Source organism: Anolis sagrei, chromosome X (assembly GCF_037176765.1).
Source record: "Anolis sagrei isolate rAnoSag1 chromosome X, rAnoSag1.mat, whole genome shotgun sequence".
NCBI classification, from domain to species: domain Eukaryota; kingdom Metazoa; phylum Chordata; class Lepidosauria; order Squamata; family Dactyloidae; genus Anolis; species Anolis sagrei.
Window position 1 is genome coordinate 11,344,242 of NC_090034.1, and position 12,913 is coordinate 11,357,154.

General features: G+C 44.7%; 1 protein-coding gene across 6 annotated transcripts in view; it reads left to right on the forward strand.

Annotated features, from left to right (window-relative positions):
• LOC137097892 (myosin phosphatase Rho-interacting protein-like) overlaps nucleotides 1-12,913 on the forward strand; it is a 198,252-nt gene that overhangs the window by 136,187 nt on the left and 49,152 nt on the right. For 5 of the 6 annotated variants that reach the window (XM_067473267.1, XM_067473269.1, XM_067473268.1 and 2 more), the window contains exons 8-9: nucleotides 2,491-2,617; nucleotides 4,468-4,581. In XM_067473267.1, coding sequence (XP_067329368.1) covers nucleotides 2,491-2,617; nucleotides 4,468-4,581 — 241 coding nt within the window. Of the gene's footprint in view, nucleotides 1-2,490; nucleotides 2,618-4,467; nucleotides 4,582-7,141; nucleotides 7,373-12,913 lie in introns of those variants that run through there. The other variant, XM_067473270.1, reaches the window with a different exon arrangement.

Below are 12,913 nucleotides of genomic sequence, written 5' to 3' on the forward strand. Positions count from 1 at the left end.
TTTCATTGTTGATGCTATCCACCATTGATAAAGAAAATTCATCCTTTTTCTTTTCCAAAATCCAAACAACCAGATTGGGGATATTGGCATTTATGTGTTGAGGCTGCTTTTCTACCTCCTGACAGTCCAAGATTGCAACCATTCAATGGCAGGAAGCGTATTGTTGTGTCCTTTTATTCTCAGGTTGCTATTACTCAGCATTCATTCTACAAGAAACTGCTGGATGCCTTCTTGTGCAGTGTTGGAAAAAGCATTTACACAGTCATCACATTCATATGCTGAACACAATGCCTAAATTTCCAAATACCCATGTTGTGGACCATCTTGTTCTTGAATTATAAATGGTCCTTCTTGCCTTGTGTGTGTGTTGAAATAACAATGATGGAGGCTCAAAATCAACTTGAGTCTCACCAATCTCATCCATTATTTGCTGAAATGGGGAAAGCATAGAATTATAGAATCAAAGAGTTGGAAGAGACCTCATGGGCCATCCGGTCCAACTCCCTACCAAGAAGCAGCAGGAATATTGCATTCAAATCACCCCTGACAGATGGCCATACAGCCTCATAGAATCATAGAATCAAAGAGTTGGAAGAGACCTCATGGGCCATCCAGTCCAACCCCATTCTGCCAAGAAGCAGGAATATTGCATTCAAATACCCCCTGACAGGTGGCCATCCAGCCTCTGTTTAAAAGCTTCCAAAGAAGGAGCCTCCACCACACTCCGGGGCAGAGAGTTCCACTGCTGAACGGCTCTCACAGTCAGGAAGTTCTTCCTCATGTTCAGATGGAATCTCCTGTCTTGTAGTTTGAAACCATTGTTTCGCATCCTGGTCTCCAAGGAAGCAGAAAACAAGCTTGCTCCCTCCTCCCTGTGGCTTCCTCTCACATATTTATTCATGGCTATCATATCTCCTCTCAACCTTCTCTTCTTCAGGCTAAACATGCCCAGCTCCTTAAGCTGCTCCTCATAGAGCTTGTTCTCCAGACCCTTGATCATTTTAGTCGCCCTCCTCTGGACACATTCCAGCTTGTCAATATCTCTCTTGAATTGTGGTGCCCAGAACTGGACACAATATTCCAGGTGTGGTCTAACCAAAGCAGAATAGAGGGGTAGCATTACTTCCTTAGATCTAGACACTAGACTCCTATTAATGCAGGCCAAAATCCCACTGGCTTTTCTTGCCGCCACATCACATTGTTGGCTCATGTTTAACTTGTTGTCCACGAGGACTCCAAGATCTTTTTCACACGTACTGCTCTCAAGCCAGGCGTTGTCCCCCAGAGAGCAGGGGAGTGTCCTCTGAATTTCTCCCCAAAAATGTCAGCGTTGAATTTTGTCGGATCAGCTTTCACCATAACCGTGTTATCTGAAGAGGACTGAATAGGACCAGCATGCACTCTTATCTTCACTATTCCTCAAGGCAGGTTTTTCCATGCCATTTGTCTGCAGATATTTTTCCCTTCCTTGCACTCCAAATTAACTAATACCTTCCCAACTACAGTGTGCTTCAAATGAGAGGGGAGGAGCAAACCTAAAATGCAGAAATATCTAAGGTTGTAAGTTTTAAAGTGTAAAAGTTGGCGTATTAAAATTGGACAAAATAAAGGTGAATTCAGTTACAGAGTACTAAAGTGGCCTGCACCAAAGTTATCAACTTGTATTGATAATTAATATTGTATTACAATTGATAATTATCAGTTGTGATTGATAATATTGTATCAATTTGTATTGTAGAGGGGAGTTGGTCCTAATCTAGCACGGCTCCAGTAATGAAATTCACAGTCCAGAATCCTATGGAACATGACACTAGTGCAGTGATGGGCAACCTTTTGAGCTTGGTGTGTCAAAATTTGCCCAAAACTTGAGCATAATTTTGCAATATTTATAGTTTAAATAAGAAAAAATGTATAATCCATGCTGAGTTATGGAGTGAACTATGCTCAAACGTGCAGATGTTGAATTTAAAGATGGAATTAGATTGGCTCTTATAAGGTGTATTTCTCTGTACGTGGCCGCATGTGCCTGCGTGTCATCAAAAATAGCCATGCGTGTCAGTGCTGACACGCGTATCATAGGTTCACCATCATGGCACTAGTGGGAACAATGCCAGCATTAAGTAGTAGAACCAAGCAGAAAAAGTCATGAATTCAATCAAGAGAAAAGATAAATAGAAGGGAACTGTGGATGTCTGGAGGAATATAATGATGTTGATAAGGGGTCCTAATTTCAGATTTCTTAACACATTTATTTATGTCCAGATCTCTCCCCTACCCATCAAATTCCTTATATTTTCCACCCATCTGAATAAATTGGGATGTGAATAATAGCGAGACATGTACTGCAAGAATGAAAAAGCTTGACATTTTAGTATATTTAAATGTGTCCGCACGATAGAGGAGAGGTGGAATTGTTGTCAGGTTTTTAAAAAGATGGTAGCAGTTTCTGTTTGTTAAGAAGTCTGTTTTCCTCTCTTGTCTGTTTTACAGGCGGTCCCAGGTAATTGAAAAATTTGAGGCGTTGGATATTGAGAATGCTGAACATATGGAGACCAATGCTTCCACCAGCGAGACTCGACAGGGCAGGAGCGAGAAGAGAGTCTTCCCCAGGAAACGGGTGAGGCTGCCAACTGATTCCCTCCAATTTAATGAGCTTTCTGTATCTGGTTATACCCTGTTTTTCCCATCGTGGTCAACTGTGAATACACACAGATGGTAGTTTCTGCGCCTGAGCAGCTTCAGAACCTTCTAGATAGATTTGAAAAACTTTGGTGGTTGGCCCCGCCCACTCTCCCCTTGCGAGTATAAGTAGCAGGTGGGCGGCGCCACCGCCTCAGTTCTCTTCATCCGCCGCTCTGTCAGCAGCTGAGAACCTTTGTTTGTGTGACTAGCTTTTTTGGATTGCCTGACTGACTAAACCGGACTGTCTATCGCTCTCTGACTTTCTCCACTCTGACCTGTTCTGTTAGCTGAATTTACGACTTAAAGTATTCTCCTTTCAACCATCATGGTGGCCGCTTTGGCCTTTAAGGGCTGTGCCTCATGCTCAGCGAGCTATTCAGACAACGTTGGCCTTTTGTTGTGTTTGTTGTGCCTGGGGGACAGAGAAACAAGGAAAAATCTGGTACTTCGTCTGAATGCTGCGCTTTATGAGCGGAGCCTCCCCCCCCCCCCCCGGGCCATTCCCTCAAAGGGAAAAAGAATTGCCGACTACAGCGACCGGCACCGAGGTGCCTTTGGCGCGTAAAAAGAATTCAAAGACAAATAAGCCTCAGAATCGCCCTGAGAATAAGACCTAGCAGAGATTTTGCTGAATTGCTAAATATAAGGCCTCCCCTGAAAGTAAGACCTAGCAAAGTTTTTGTTTGGAAGCATGCTCCCCCTGGTGACCGGGACGTGCAGTACAGTCTCTGCTGTACAAGTGGTCTGAGAACTACTGTGGGAGATCGCTAGTCTCCAGACAGTGTGTGGGAGCCAGCACCAGGATTGTGGCGCAGCTGGCTGAGTGTCACCTGCATTAAGATCACTCTGACCAAAAGGTCATGAGTTTGAAACCAGCCCGGGTTGGAGTGGGTTTCCAACCAATTGTGTAGCCTGTTGTCGACCTTTGCAACCCGAAAGACAGTTGCATCTGTCAAGTAGGAAAATTAGGTACCACCTTAAAGTGTGGGGAGGCTAAATTAACTGATTTATGAAGCCATAAAAAAAAAAAGACTCCAGCAAGCACTCCAGCAAAAAGCATGTGGGGAATGCGAAAGTACTTCATCAGTGTCGCAGATGGACGATGAAAGAGACAGCTCCCCGGCAGCCAGAAAAAGTTAAATAGCCTCTGTCTATGTCTGTATATGTTGTATGTCAAAACTGGCCTTGAATGTTTGCCATATATGTGTACACTGTAATCCGCCCTGAGTCCCCTGCGGGGTGAGAAGGGGGGGAATATAAAAGCTGTAAGTAAGTAAGTAAATAAATAAATAAATACGTTGCAGCCCTTTTTGTGGCCCTGTGTGGGAGGGCCAGTATATTTATTATATACTGACAACTACTGTACAGTATATAATAAATGTTCAATTTTTTTGTTCAACAATAAGTGTGAATTATTCTTCATGGAAAAATAAGACATCCCCTGAAAATAAGACCTAGCACATCTTTGGGAGCAAAAAATAATATAAGCCACTGTCTTATTTTTGGGGAAACAGAGTATGTCCAAGCACCATGGCTGAATGCAATTGCCATGTGTACTCCACAGGATCCAGACTTCAGTATTTTGCCACATCTATTATTTGCCAAACATTCCAGAGCAAGCCAAATAACTGTGTTTACCAACACTCTTTTACTTGAAAATGTATGGAGCTTCCAGAATGTCTCTGATGCTTATGTGTCAAACGAATGGAAGTGGTGTCTTTAGCCCCCAAATCTTAATCCAGAGCAGAGTTTTGGGTGTTTGAGTGACCTCTGTGCTTGTTGCAGGACTTTGTGGCAGAAACAGCAACCAGCTCCATTCTGGATATGACAGCTTCTCCTTTGTCCCCACACCGCAGAGCAAAATCGCTGGACAGAAGGTCTACGGAGTCTTCCATGACTGTAAGTCTCTGTGCAAAGGATACAAACTGGTGTAGGAGGAATGGGGACATTTCTTCTTTAGTAGGAGAGTGCTCCACTTTGGGTGCAAGTTAGTTGACGAGGCAGCATTTGAGAACTGATATTGTGATTGCATACTATTTGGGAATTTGAGCCTAATGTTATAGTAAAGGTAAAGGTAGTCCCTTGACATTAAGTCCAGTCATGTCTGACTCTGGGGTATGGTGCTCATCTCCATTTCTAAGCCGACGAGCCAGCATTGTCCGTAGACACCTCCAAGGTCATGTGGCCGGCATGACTGCATGGAGTTATAGTAGGCATTAAAATAGAATGGGGATCTCATAATTGGCAGTGCAGGTAGAAATGCCCTGCTTTATAAATGTCTCTCTTGTTACAAGACTTTTTTTTCCCATAGAGAAGAGGCCAGGATCTCTGCATGGATGTTGCGCGCCCCATTATCACCAGATGCCCAGCCCTGTTTAGAAAACTAGTTTGTCTAGTCTTTGTTGAACAAACCTTCCCCCTTTCCAGCCCTAAAAACCATTTCATTCCCATCCAGACTGGTTCACTCTGCTTTTTGTGGCCAAAAGTTGCAGATGAGTTCTGGTTGTGTGCCTCTTATGTGTTGTTCTTGGTTTGAAAACAAGGTAATGCCTTGGTCTTTGCACTTCCGTAAGAAATATTTAACCAGCAATGGATTTTCCTATATAAAGGGGAAGGGGTTTCATACTGGGTTGTTGTAGATTTTTTCGGGCTGTATGGCCATGGTCTAGAGGCATTCTCTCCTGACATTTCGCCTGCATCTATGGCAAGCATCCTCAGAGGTAGTGAGGTCTGTTGGAACTAGGAAAAAGGGTTTATATATCTGTGGAATGACCAGGGTGAGACAAAGGACTCTTGTCTGCTGGAGCTAGGTGTGAATGTTTCAACTGACCACCTTGATTAGCATTTGATTGCCTGGAGCAATCTTTTGTTGAGAGGTGATTAGATGTCCTTATTAGTTTCCTGTCTGTTGTTGTGCTGTTCTAATTTTAGAGTTTTTAATACTGGTAGCTAAAAAACTCTTTAAAAAACTCTAAAAAACTCCAAAAACTCTAAAATTAGACCAGCACAACAACAGACAGGAAAGAAACAAGGACATCTAATCACCTCTCAACAAAAGATTGCTCCAGGCACTGCCAGGCAATCAAATGGTAATCAAATGGTAATCACTACCTCTGAGGATGCTTGCCATAGATGCAGGCGAAACGTCAGGAGAAATGCCTCTAGAACATGGCCCTATAGCCCAAAAAACCCCACAAGAACCTAATCAAGGTGGTCAGTTGAAACATTCACACCTAGCTTCAGCAGACAAGAGTCCTTTGTCTCACCCTGGTCATTCCACAGATATATAAACCCTTTTGCCCCCATATAATGGCCTAACAGTGCCTAGAGCAAACTTTTGTTGAGAGGTGATTAGATGTCCTTGTTTGTTTCCTCTTTGTTGTTGTGCTGTTGTAATTTTAGAGGTTTTTTTTAATACTGGGAGCCAGATTTTGTTCATTTTCATGTTTTCCTCCTTTCTGTTGAAATTGTCCACATGCTTGTGTTTTTCAATGGCTTCTCTGTGTAGTCTGACATGATGGTTGTGAGAGTGGTCCAGCATTTCTGTGTTCTCAAATAAAATGCTGTGTCCAGGTTGGTTCATCTGGTGCTCTGCTATGGCTGACTTCTGTGGTTGAAGTAGTCTGCAGTGCCTTTTATGTTCCTTGATTTGTGTTTGGGCAATGCTGCGTTTGGTGGTCCCTCTGTAGACTTGTCCACAGCTGCATGGTACACGGTAGACTCCGGCAGAAGCGAGAGGATACCAGAGCAAGCAAAATAACTGTGCTTACCAACACTCTTTACAAACAGGGACATCTAATCAACTCTCAACAAAAGTTTGCTCTAGGCACTGTCAGGCCATTATATGCTAATCAAGGTGGTCAGTTGAAACATTCACACCTAGCTCCAGCAGACAGGAGTCCTTTGGCTCACCCTGGTCATTCCACAGATACAGTGTGGGACAAAGGATAATCAAGGTGGTCAGTTGAAACATTCACACCTAGCTCCAGCAGACAAGAGTCCTTTGTCTCACCCTGGTCATTCCACAGATACAGGGTAGGACAAAGGATAATCAAGGTGGTCAGTTGAAACATTCACACCTAGCTCCAGCAGACAAGAGTCCTTTGTCTCACCCTGGTCATTCCACAGATACAGGGTAGGACAAAGGATAATCAAGGTGGTCAGTTGAAACATTCACACCTAGCTCCAGCAGACAAGAGTCCTTTGTCTCACCCTGGTCATTCCACAGATACAGGGTGGGACAAAGGATAATCAAGGTGGTCAGTTGAAACATTCACACCTAGCTCCAGCAGACAAGAGTCCTTTCTCTCACCCTGGTCATTCCACAGATATATAAACCCTTTTTCCTAGTTCCAACAGACCTCGCTACCTCTGAGGATCTTGTCATAGATGCAGGCGAAACGTCAGGAGAGAATGCCTCTAGACCATGGCCATATAGCCCGAAAAAACCTACAACTACCCAGTGATTCCGGCCATGAAAGCCTTTGACAATACATTGAACATCTCTACGGGTTTCATACTGCTTCTCAAGAAGTTAAGTGGGCTACAGTCAGCAAGGAAGCCCTACTGGTTGCTTCGGTTTTATGAACTTTTTTGGCCTTTCTGTCCATCTCTCTGCATTTTTCTCTCCCATCTCAAGATTGCTCTGAAGACTGGGTTGGCTTTATCAGAGTGGGACGTTCACCAGCAGGCGAGTCTTTCCCTGCTTGTTGCACAAGATTGCACTTTTGTCATTCCACAATGCATGTGACCTTTTCACATGGGTGTCCGACACACAGAATGGAGTGGGAAAGGTTCATAGCTTTCCTCCTACACTCTTCTCTTCCTTGTCTGTTCTGCATCTGTTTTGTCTGAACCGCACTCCACAGAGGTGGGTCTCACAAGTGAGTCTAAGGACACAGTGAATTGTTTTAGTAACTGAATTATTTAGTAGTAAAAGAAGAGGGGATGGTCGTAAGAAAGAGATTTAGCTCAGTTGCAGATCTCATGTTTTGCATGTGAAAGATCCCAGGTGCAATCCCCAGCACTTAGAAGACAAGAGAATAGCTTTATTTGTCATTGAGCTATTTCACAATGAAATTACATGCCTTTCTTTGCACACACCACAAAACAACTCATCCATCCCTCCACACCTCCACCACCACCACACAACCCCCAATACCACATCAATGTGAAACCACAGAGTTCAACATAGCCATAGTTCTAGAATAAAAACAATCCTTCAGTCTAACGAAATGCAAAGATACAGAATGGGGGACAATGCCTGGCTTGAGAGCAGTACGTGTGAAAAAGATCTTGGAGTCCTTGTGGACAACAAGTTAAACATGAGTCAGCAATGTGATGTGGCGGCAAAAAAAGCCAATGGGATTTTGGCCTGCATCAATAGGAGCAGAGTGTCTAGATCTAGGGAAGTCATGCTCCCCATACTGTATTCTGCTTTGGTTAGACTACACCTGGAATATTGCGTCCAATTCTGGGCACCACAATTCAAGAGAGATGTTGACAAGCTGGAATGTGTCCAGAGGAGGGCAACTCAAATGATCAAGGGTCTGGAGAACAAGCTCTATGAGGAGCGGCTTAAGGAGCTGGGCATGTTTAGCCTGAAGAAGAGAAGGCTGAGAAGGGGATATGATAGCCATGTATAAATATGTGAGAGGAAGCCACAGGGAGGAGGGAGAAAGCTTGTTTTCTGCTTCCCTGGAGACTAGGACGTGGAACAATGGCTTCAAACTACAAGAGAGGAGATTCCATCTGAACATGAGGAAGAACTTCCTGACTGTGAGAGCCGTTCAGCAGTGGAACTCTCTGCCCCGGAGTGTGATGGAGGCCTCTTCTTTGGAGGCTTTTAAACAGAGGCTGGATGGCCATCTGTCAGGGGTGATTTGAATGCAGTATTCCTGCTTCTTGGCAGGGGGTTGGACTGGATGGCCCATGAGGTCTCTACCAACTCTTTGATTCTATGATTCTATTTGTCCTTGTCTTTGTCACCTTATACAGTCTGCCAGATGGCAATAATTTTTTAAAAAAGAATATGCCAGGTGAGATGGATCCCTAAGAATGCTCTGAGCTTTCTTAAGGCAGTGGGAATTATAAAGTTCTTCCAACAAAGGGAGAGAGCAGCCAATGATTTCCTGTGCAGAAATGGTGACCCTTTGGAGCATCTTCCTATCTGTCACTGTGCAGCTACCAAACCATTTACAGATGCAGTAGGTTAGGACACTCTCTATCGCACAATGGTAGAAAGTCACCAGCAGTTTTTCATTCATTTAGGGGGTTCCTTAGGAATCTCAGGTAGTAGTCTCTGCTGGGCTCTCTTAACATGGGTGCCCCAGGTCAGATCCTCCTTTGCAGTGACAACCAGGAACTTAAAACCGACCACCTGCTCCACTTGGTCTCTATTTATGAACAAGGGCTGAATTCCTCGTCGGTTCTTCCTATAATCCACTATGACAGTGGTTCTCAACCTGGGGTCCCCAGATGTTTTTTGGCCTACAACTCCCAGAAATCCCAGCCAGTTTACCAGCTGTTAGGATTTCTGGGAGTTGAAGGCCAAAACATCTGGGGGGGGCAGGTTGAGAACCACTGCACTATGAGCTGCTTGGTATTTTTGATGTTAAGAACCAGATTATTGCCTCTGCACGAGAGCAGCTGATCCACCTCATCCCAATAGGCAGACTCATCCACTTCAGAGATAAGTCCCACCACAGTTGTGTCATCTGTGAATCTGGTATTGATATTGCTATGGTGGATGGGGGTAGTCATATGTGTTCAAAGTGAAAAGCAGAGGACTCAACACACAGCCCTGTGGCATCCCAGTGTTGAGAGTGAGAGCTGACGAGGTATGGTGACCTAATCTAACTTTCTGGGAACGTCCAGACAAGAAGTCCATAATCTAGGAACAGATTGAATATGATAACCTAAGATCCGAGAGTTTAGACACCAGTCTGTTTCCTAATAGAGTCTGGCATAAATGTGTTGGCCGTATCTATGGACTAGACCTACTCATCTGGTGGTTGGTGGACTAGTGCTGCCCCATGGCTTATCAGATGCTGTTCCTTACAGTTTTCAGAAGGAAAAAGATGTAGTTCATGAAGTATGGGCACAAATACAGCATGTCAGGAGAACAGCTGATGTAGGCAGTTGTGTGCCAAGTGGGCCACTATTAGGCAGCTTCCTATTCCTTTCTTAGAGCATCTTTAGTTTAGTTAAGGCTTTTGTCAACAATAACATTCTCCAAAATAGAGTTAGGTGTTACTCTGTTATCAATGTACATTTGGTAGTTCCTCCAATCTCTAACGCAAGAGATATGTAGACTATTTCTTAAGGTACAGATTCTTACCTACAAAGCCCTGAACAGTTTGGGACCCGCCTACCTGCGTGACCGCATCTCTGTATATGAACCCGCACGATCCCTTCGATCATCCGGAGAGGCCCTGTTCTCGATCCCACCAGCATTGCAGGCGCGATTGGTGGGGATGAGAGAGAGGGCCTTTTTGGTGGTGGCCCCTCGACTCTGGAACTCACTCCCTAAAGACATCAGACAAGCCCCAACTCTGGCAGTCTTCAGGAGGAGCTTGAAGACGTGGCTGTTCCAGTGTGCCTTCCCGGAATAATGATCCCATAGCACTTTGTCCTCCAAAGCGCTTTACATTTCTTTAGGTCTGCTCGTATGCCCTCCACAAACGCCACTATCATCTTTTGTCCATGCTCCAGCATTATTTTCATTTTTTAACTTTACATTTGGCCTTCCCACAGTTTTAATTGTGTGTTGTCTTATTGATAATGTGTTTTATTGTCTATGTTTTTTATTTTAACTGCTGTATTGTCGTTCTTGCTTGTATTGTTGTGTTGGGCTCGGCCTCATGTAAGCCGCACTGAGTCCCTTGGGGAGATGGTAGCGGGGTACAAATAAAGTGTTGTTGTTATTGTTGTTGTTGTTGTTGTTGTTGTTGTGGCTACTTTTGGAGACAGTGGCATCTTAGGCACTTTAAGAAGGTAACGTAGACCACTTAGCACTAGTATTTGGGTCCCTCCTTGCCTAGAAATTGTGGAATTGGTACTTCCAAGCAAGTTGTGCATGCATGAATGTCACTTCAATTGTTGTGGCTTGGCCACCCCGGCACGTAGCTTGAATGCCCAACCAAACACATACCACCAAAAAGAATTGTACTAAAGTGAAACGTGAATGGGTGTGATGATCCCCAGTGGAGCACATTTGTATGGCAGGAGCATCTGGAAATGTATGGCTTCTTGTTATTTTCTGTAGTTCTCTAGTGATGCCAGAACTGATTCATAGGAGAAGGGAAGCTTTGTGGCTGCGTAAGGGACATCCTCATTGCATAGAGAAGAAAGAGCAGCTTTAACTATAGCTGTCAGCCATGAGATGCCAAGGTTTATCCTGTTTGAGCTGCAGGGGCCGCCAGAGTCACCCTCTCCTTCTGTGCCAAAATCCTTCCCGATCTGCAGGAAACTTTTCTTACACAGGGATGGCCTCTTTGCATCCGGTGGATCTATCCCACATGATCATATTACTGGATCTCAGGGGTAGGAGGCTTTCTATTTCTGTGGCTATTAGGTATCTGTAACATTTTTTAAGGAGAGGTTGGTGCTGAAAGGCAGAAGTAGCTCTTCCACTTCTCTGCTTGCTCCAGAATCAAGAACATCAGATCTCCTTTGTTCCAAATCAGCCACTCTTTTCTCCTTACTCTGAGATCCAGCACAATGTCAACATGGAAGATTTTACAGCGGCAAATCGTCACCTGTCCAATGATGGTAGGAAGGATATTGTTGATTTGCAAGAGGTACTCAGAAGGGAAACCAAAATGATCAGCTAATTGGAGCATCTTCATGCTGAAGGAAAGCTTAAACACAGGTGGGACTTGCCAGGAGGGTATAGAAATAGTCATGGCATCAAGAAAAAAGATTCCTACACACCAGTGCATAGCAGCAGAACTTGGGGTTACGATGCACAGTTGCTTTAGGACTGGGTTCAGGACAGAAGAAATTTTGCTTGTACATTGAGGCATTTCCTGCAGCATCCAGCTATTTTCTTTGTCGTGTCAGGGCAACCAGTCAATTGCATTACATTTCTAACAGAAAAAAACAAACAGACAGACAAAATACAAAGAGACTAGGACGCGGAAAAATGGCTTCAAACTACAAGAGAGGAGATTCCATCTGAACATGAGGAAGAACTTCCTGACTGTGAGAGCTGTTCAGCAGTGGAACTCTCTGCCCCGGAGTGTGGTGGAGGCTCCTTCTTTGGAAGCTTTTAAACAGAGACTGGATGGCCATCTGTCAGGGGTGATTTGAATGCAATATTCCTGCTTCTTGGCAGGGGGTTGGACTGGATGGCCCATGAGGTTTATTCCAACTCTTTGATTCTATGATTTGCGAGTTTGGTAGTTGATTAAATGTCCTTTGACCAGTATCTGGCCACTTGGAGTGCTTCTGGTGTTTCTGCAAGAAGGTCCTGCCTTGTGCATGTGGCAGGGCTCAGGTTGCATTGCAGCAGGTGGTCAGTGGTTTGCTCCTCTCCACACTCGCATGTCGTGGATTCCACTTTGTGGCCCCATTTCTGAAGGTTGGCTCTGCATCTTGTGGTGCCAGAGCGCAGTCTGTTCAGCGCCTTCCAAGTTGCCCAGTCTTCTGTGTGCCCAGGGGGGAGTTTCTCATCTGGTATCACCCACGGATTGAGGTTCTGGGTTTGAGCCTGCCACTTTTGAACTCTCGCTTGCTGAGGTGTTTCCAGCGAGTGTCTCTGTAGATCTTAGAAAACTATGTCTAGATTTAAGTCATTGACGTGCTGGCTGATACCCAAACAGGGGATGAGCTGGAGATGTCTCTGCCTTGGTCCTTTCACTATTGGCTGCTACTTCCCGGTGGATGTCAGGTGGTGCAATACCGGCTAAACAGTGCAATTTCCCCAGTGGTGTAGGGCGCAGACACCTCGTGATAATGCGGCATGTCTCATTAAGAGCCACATCCACTGTTTTAGCGTGGTGAGATGTATTCCACACTGGGCATGCGTACTCAGCAGCAGAGTAGCATAGCACAAGAGCAGATGTCTTCACTGTGTCTGGTTGTGATCCCCAGGTTGTGCCAGCCAGCTTTCGTATGATATTGTTTCTAGCACCCACTTTTTGCTTGATGTTCAGACAGTGCTTCTTGTAGGTGAGAGCATGGTCCAGAGTGACTCCCAGGTATTTGGGTGCGCTGCAATGCTCCAGTG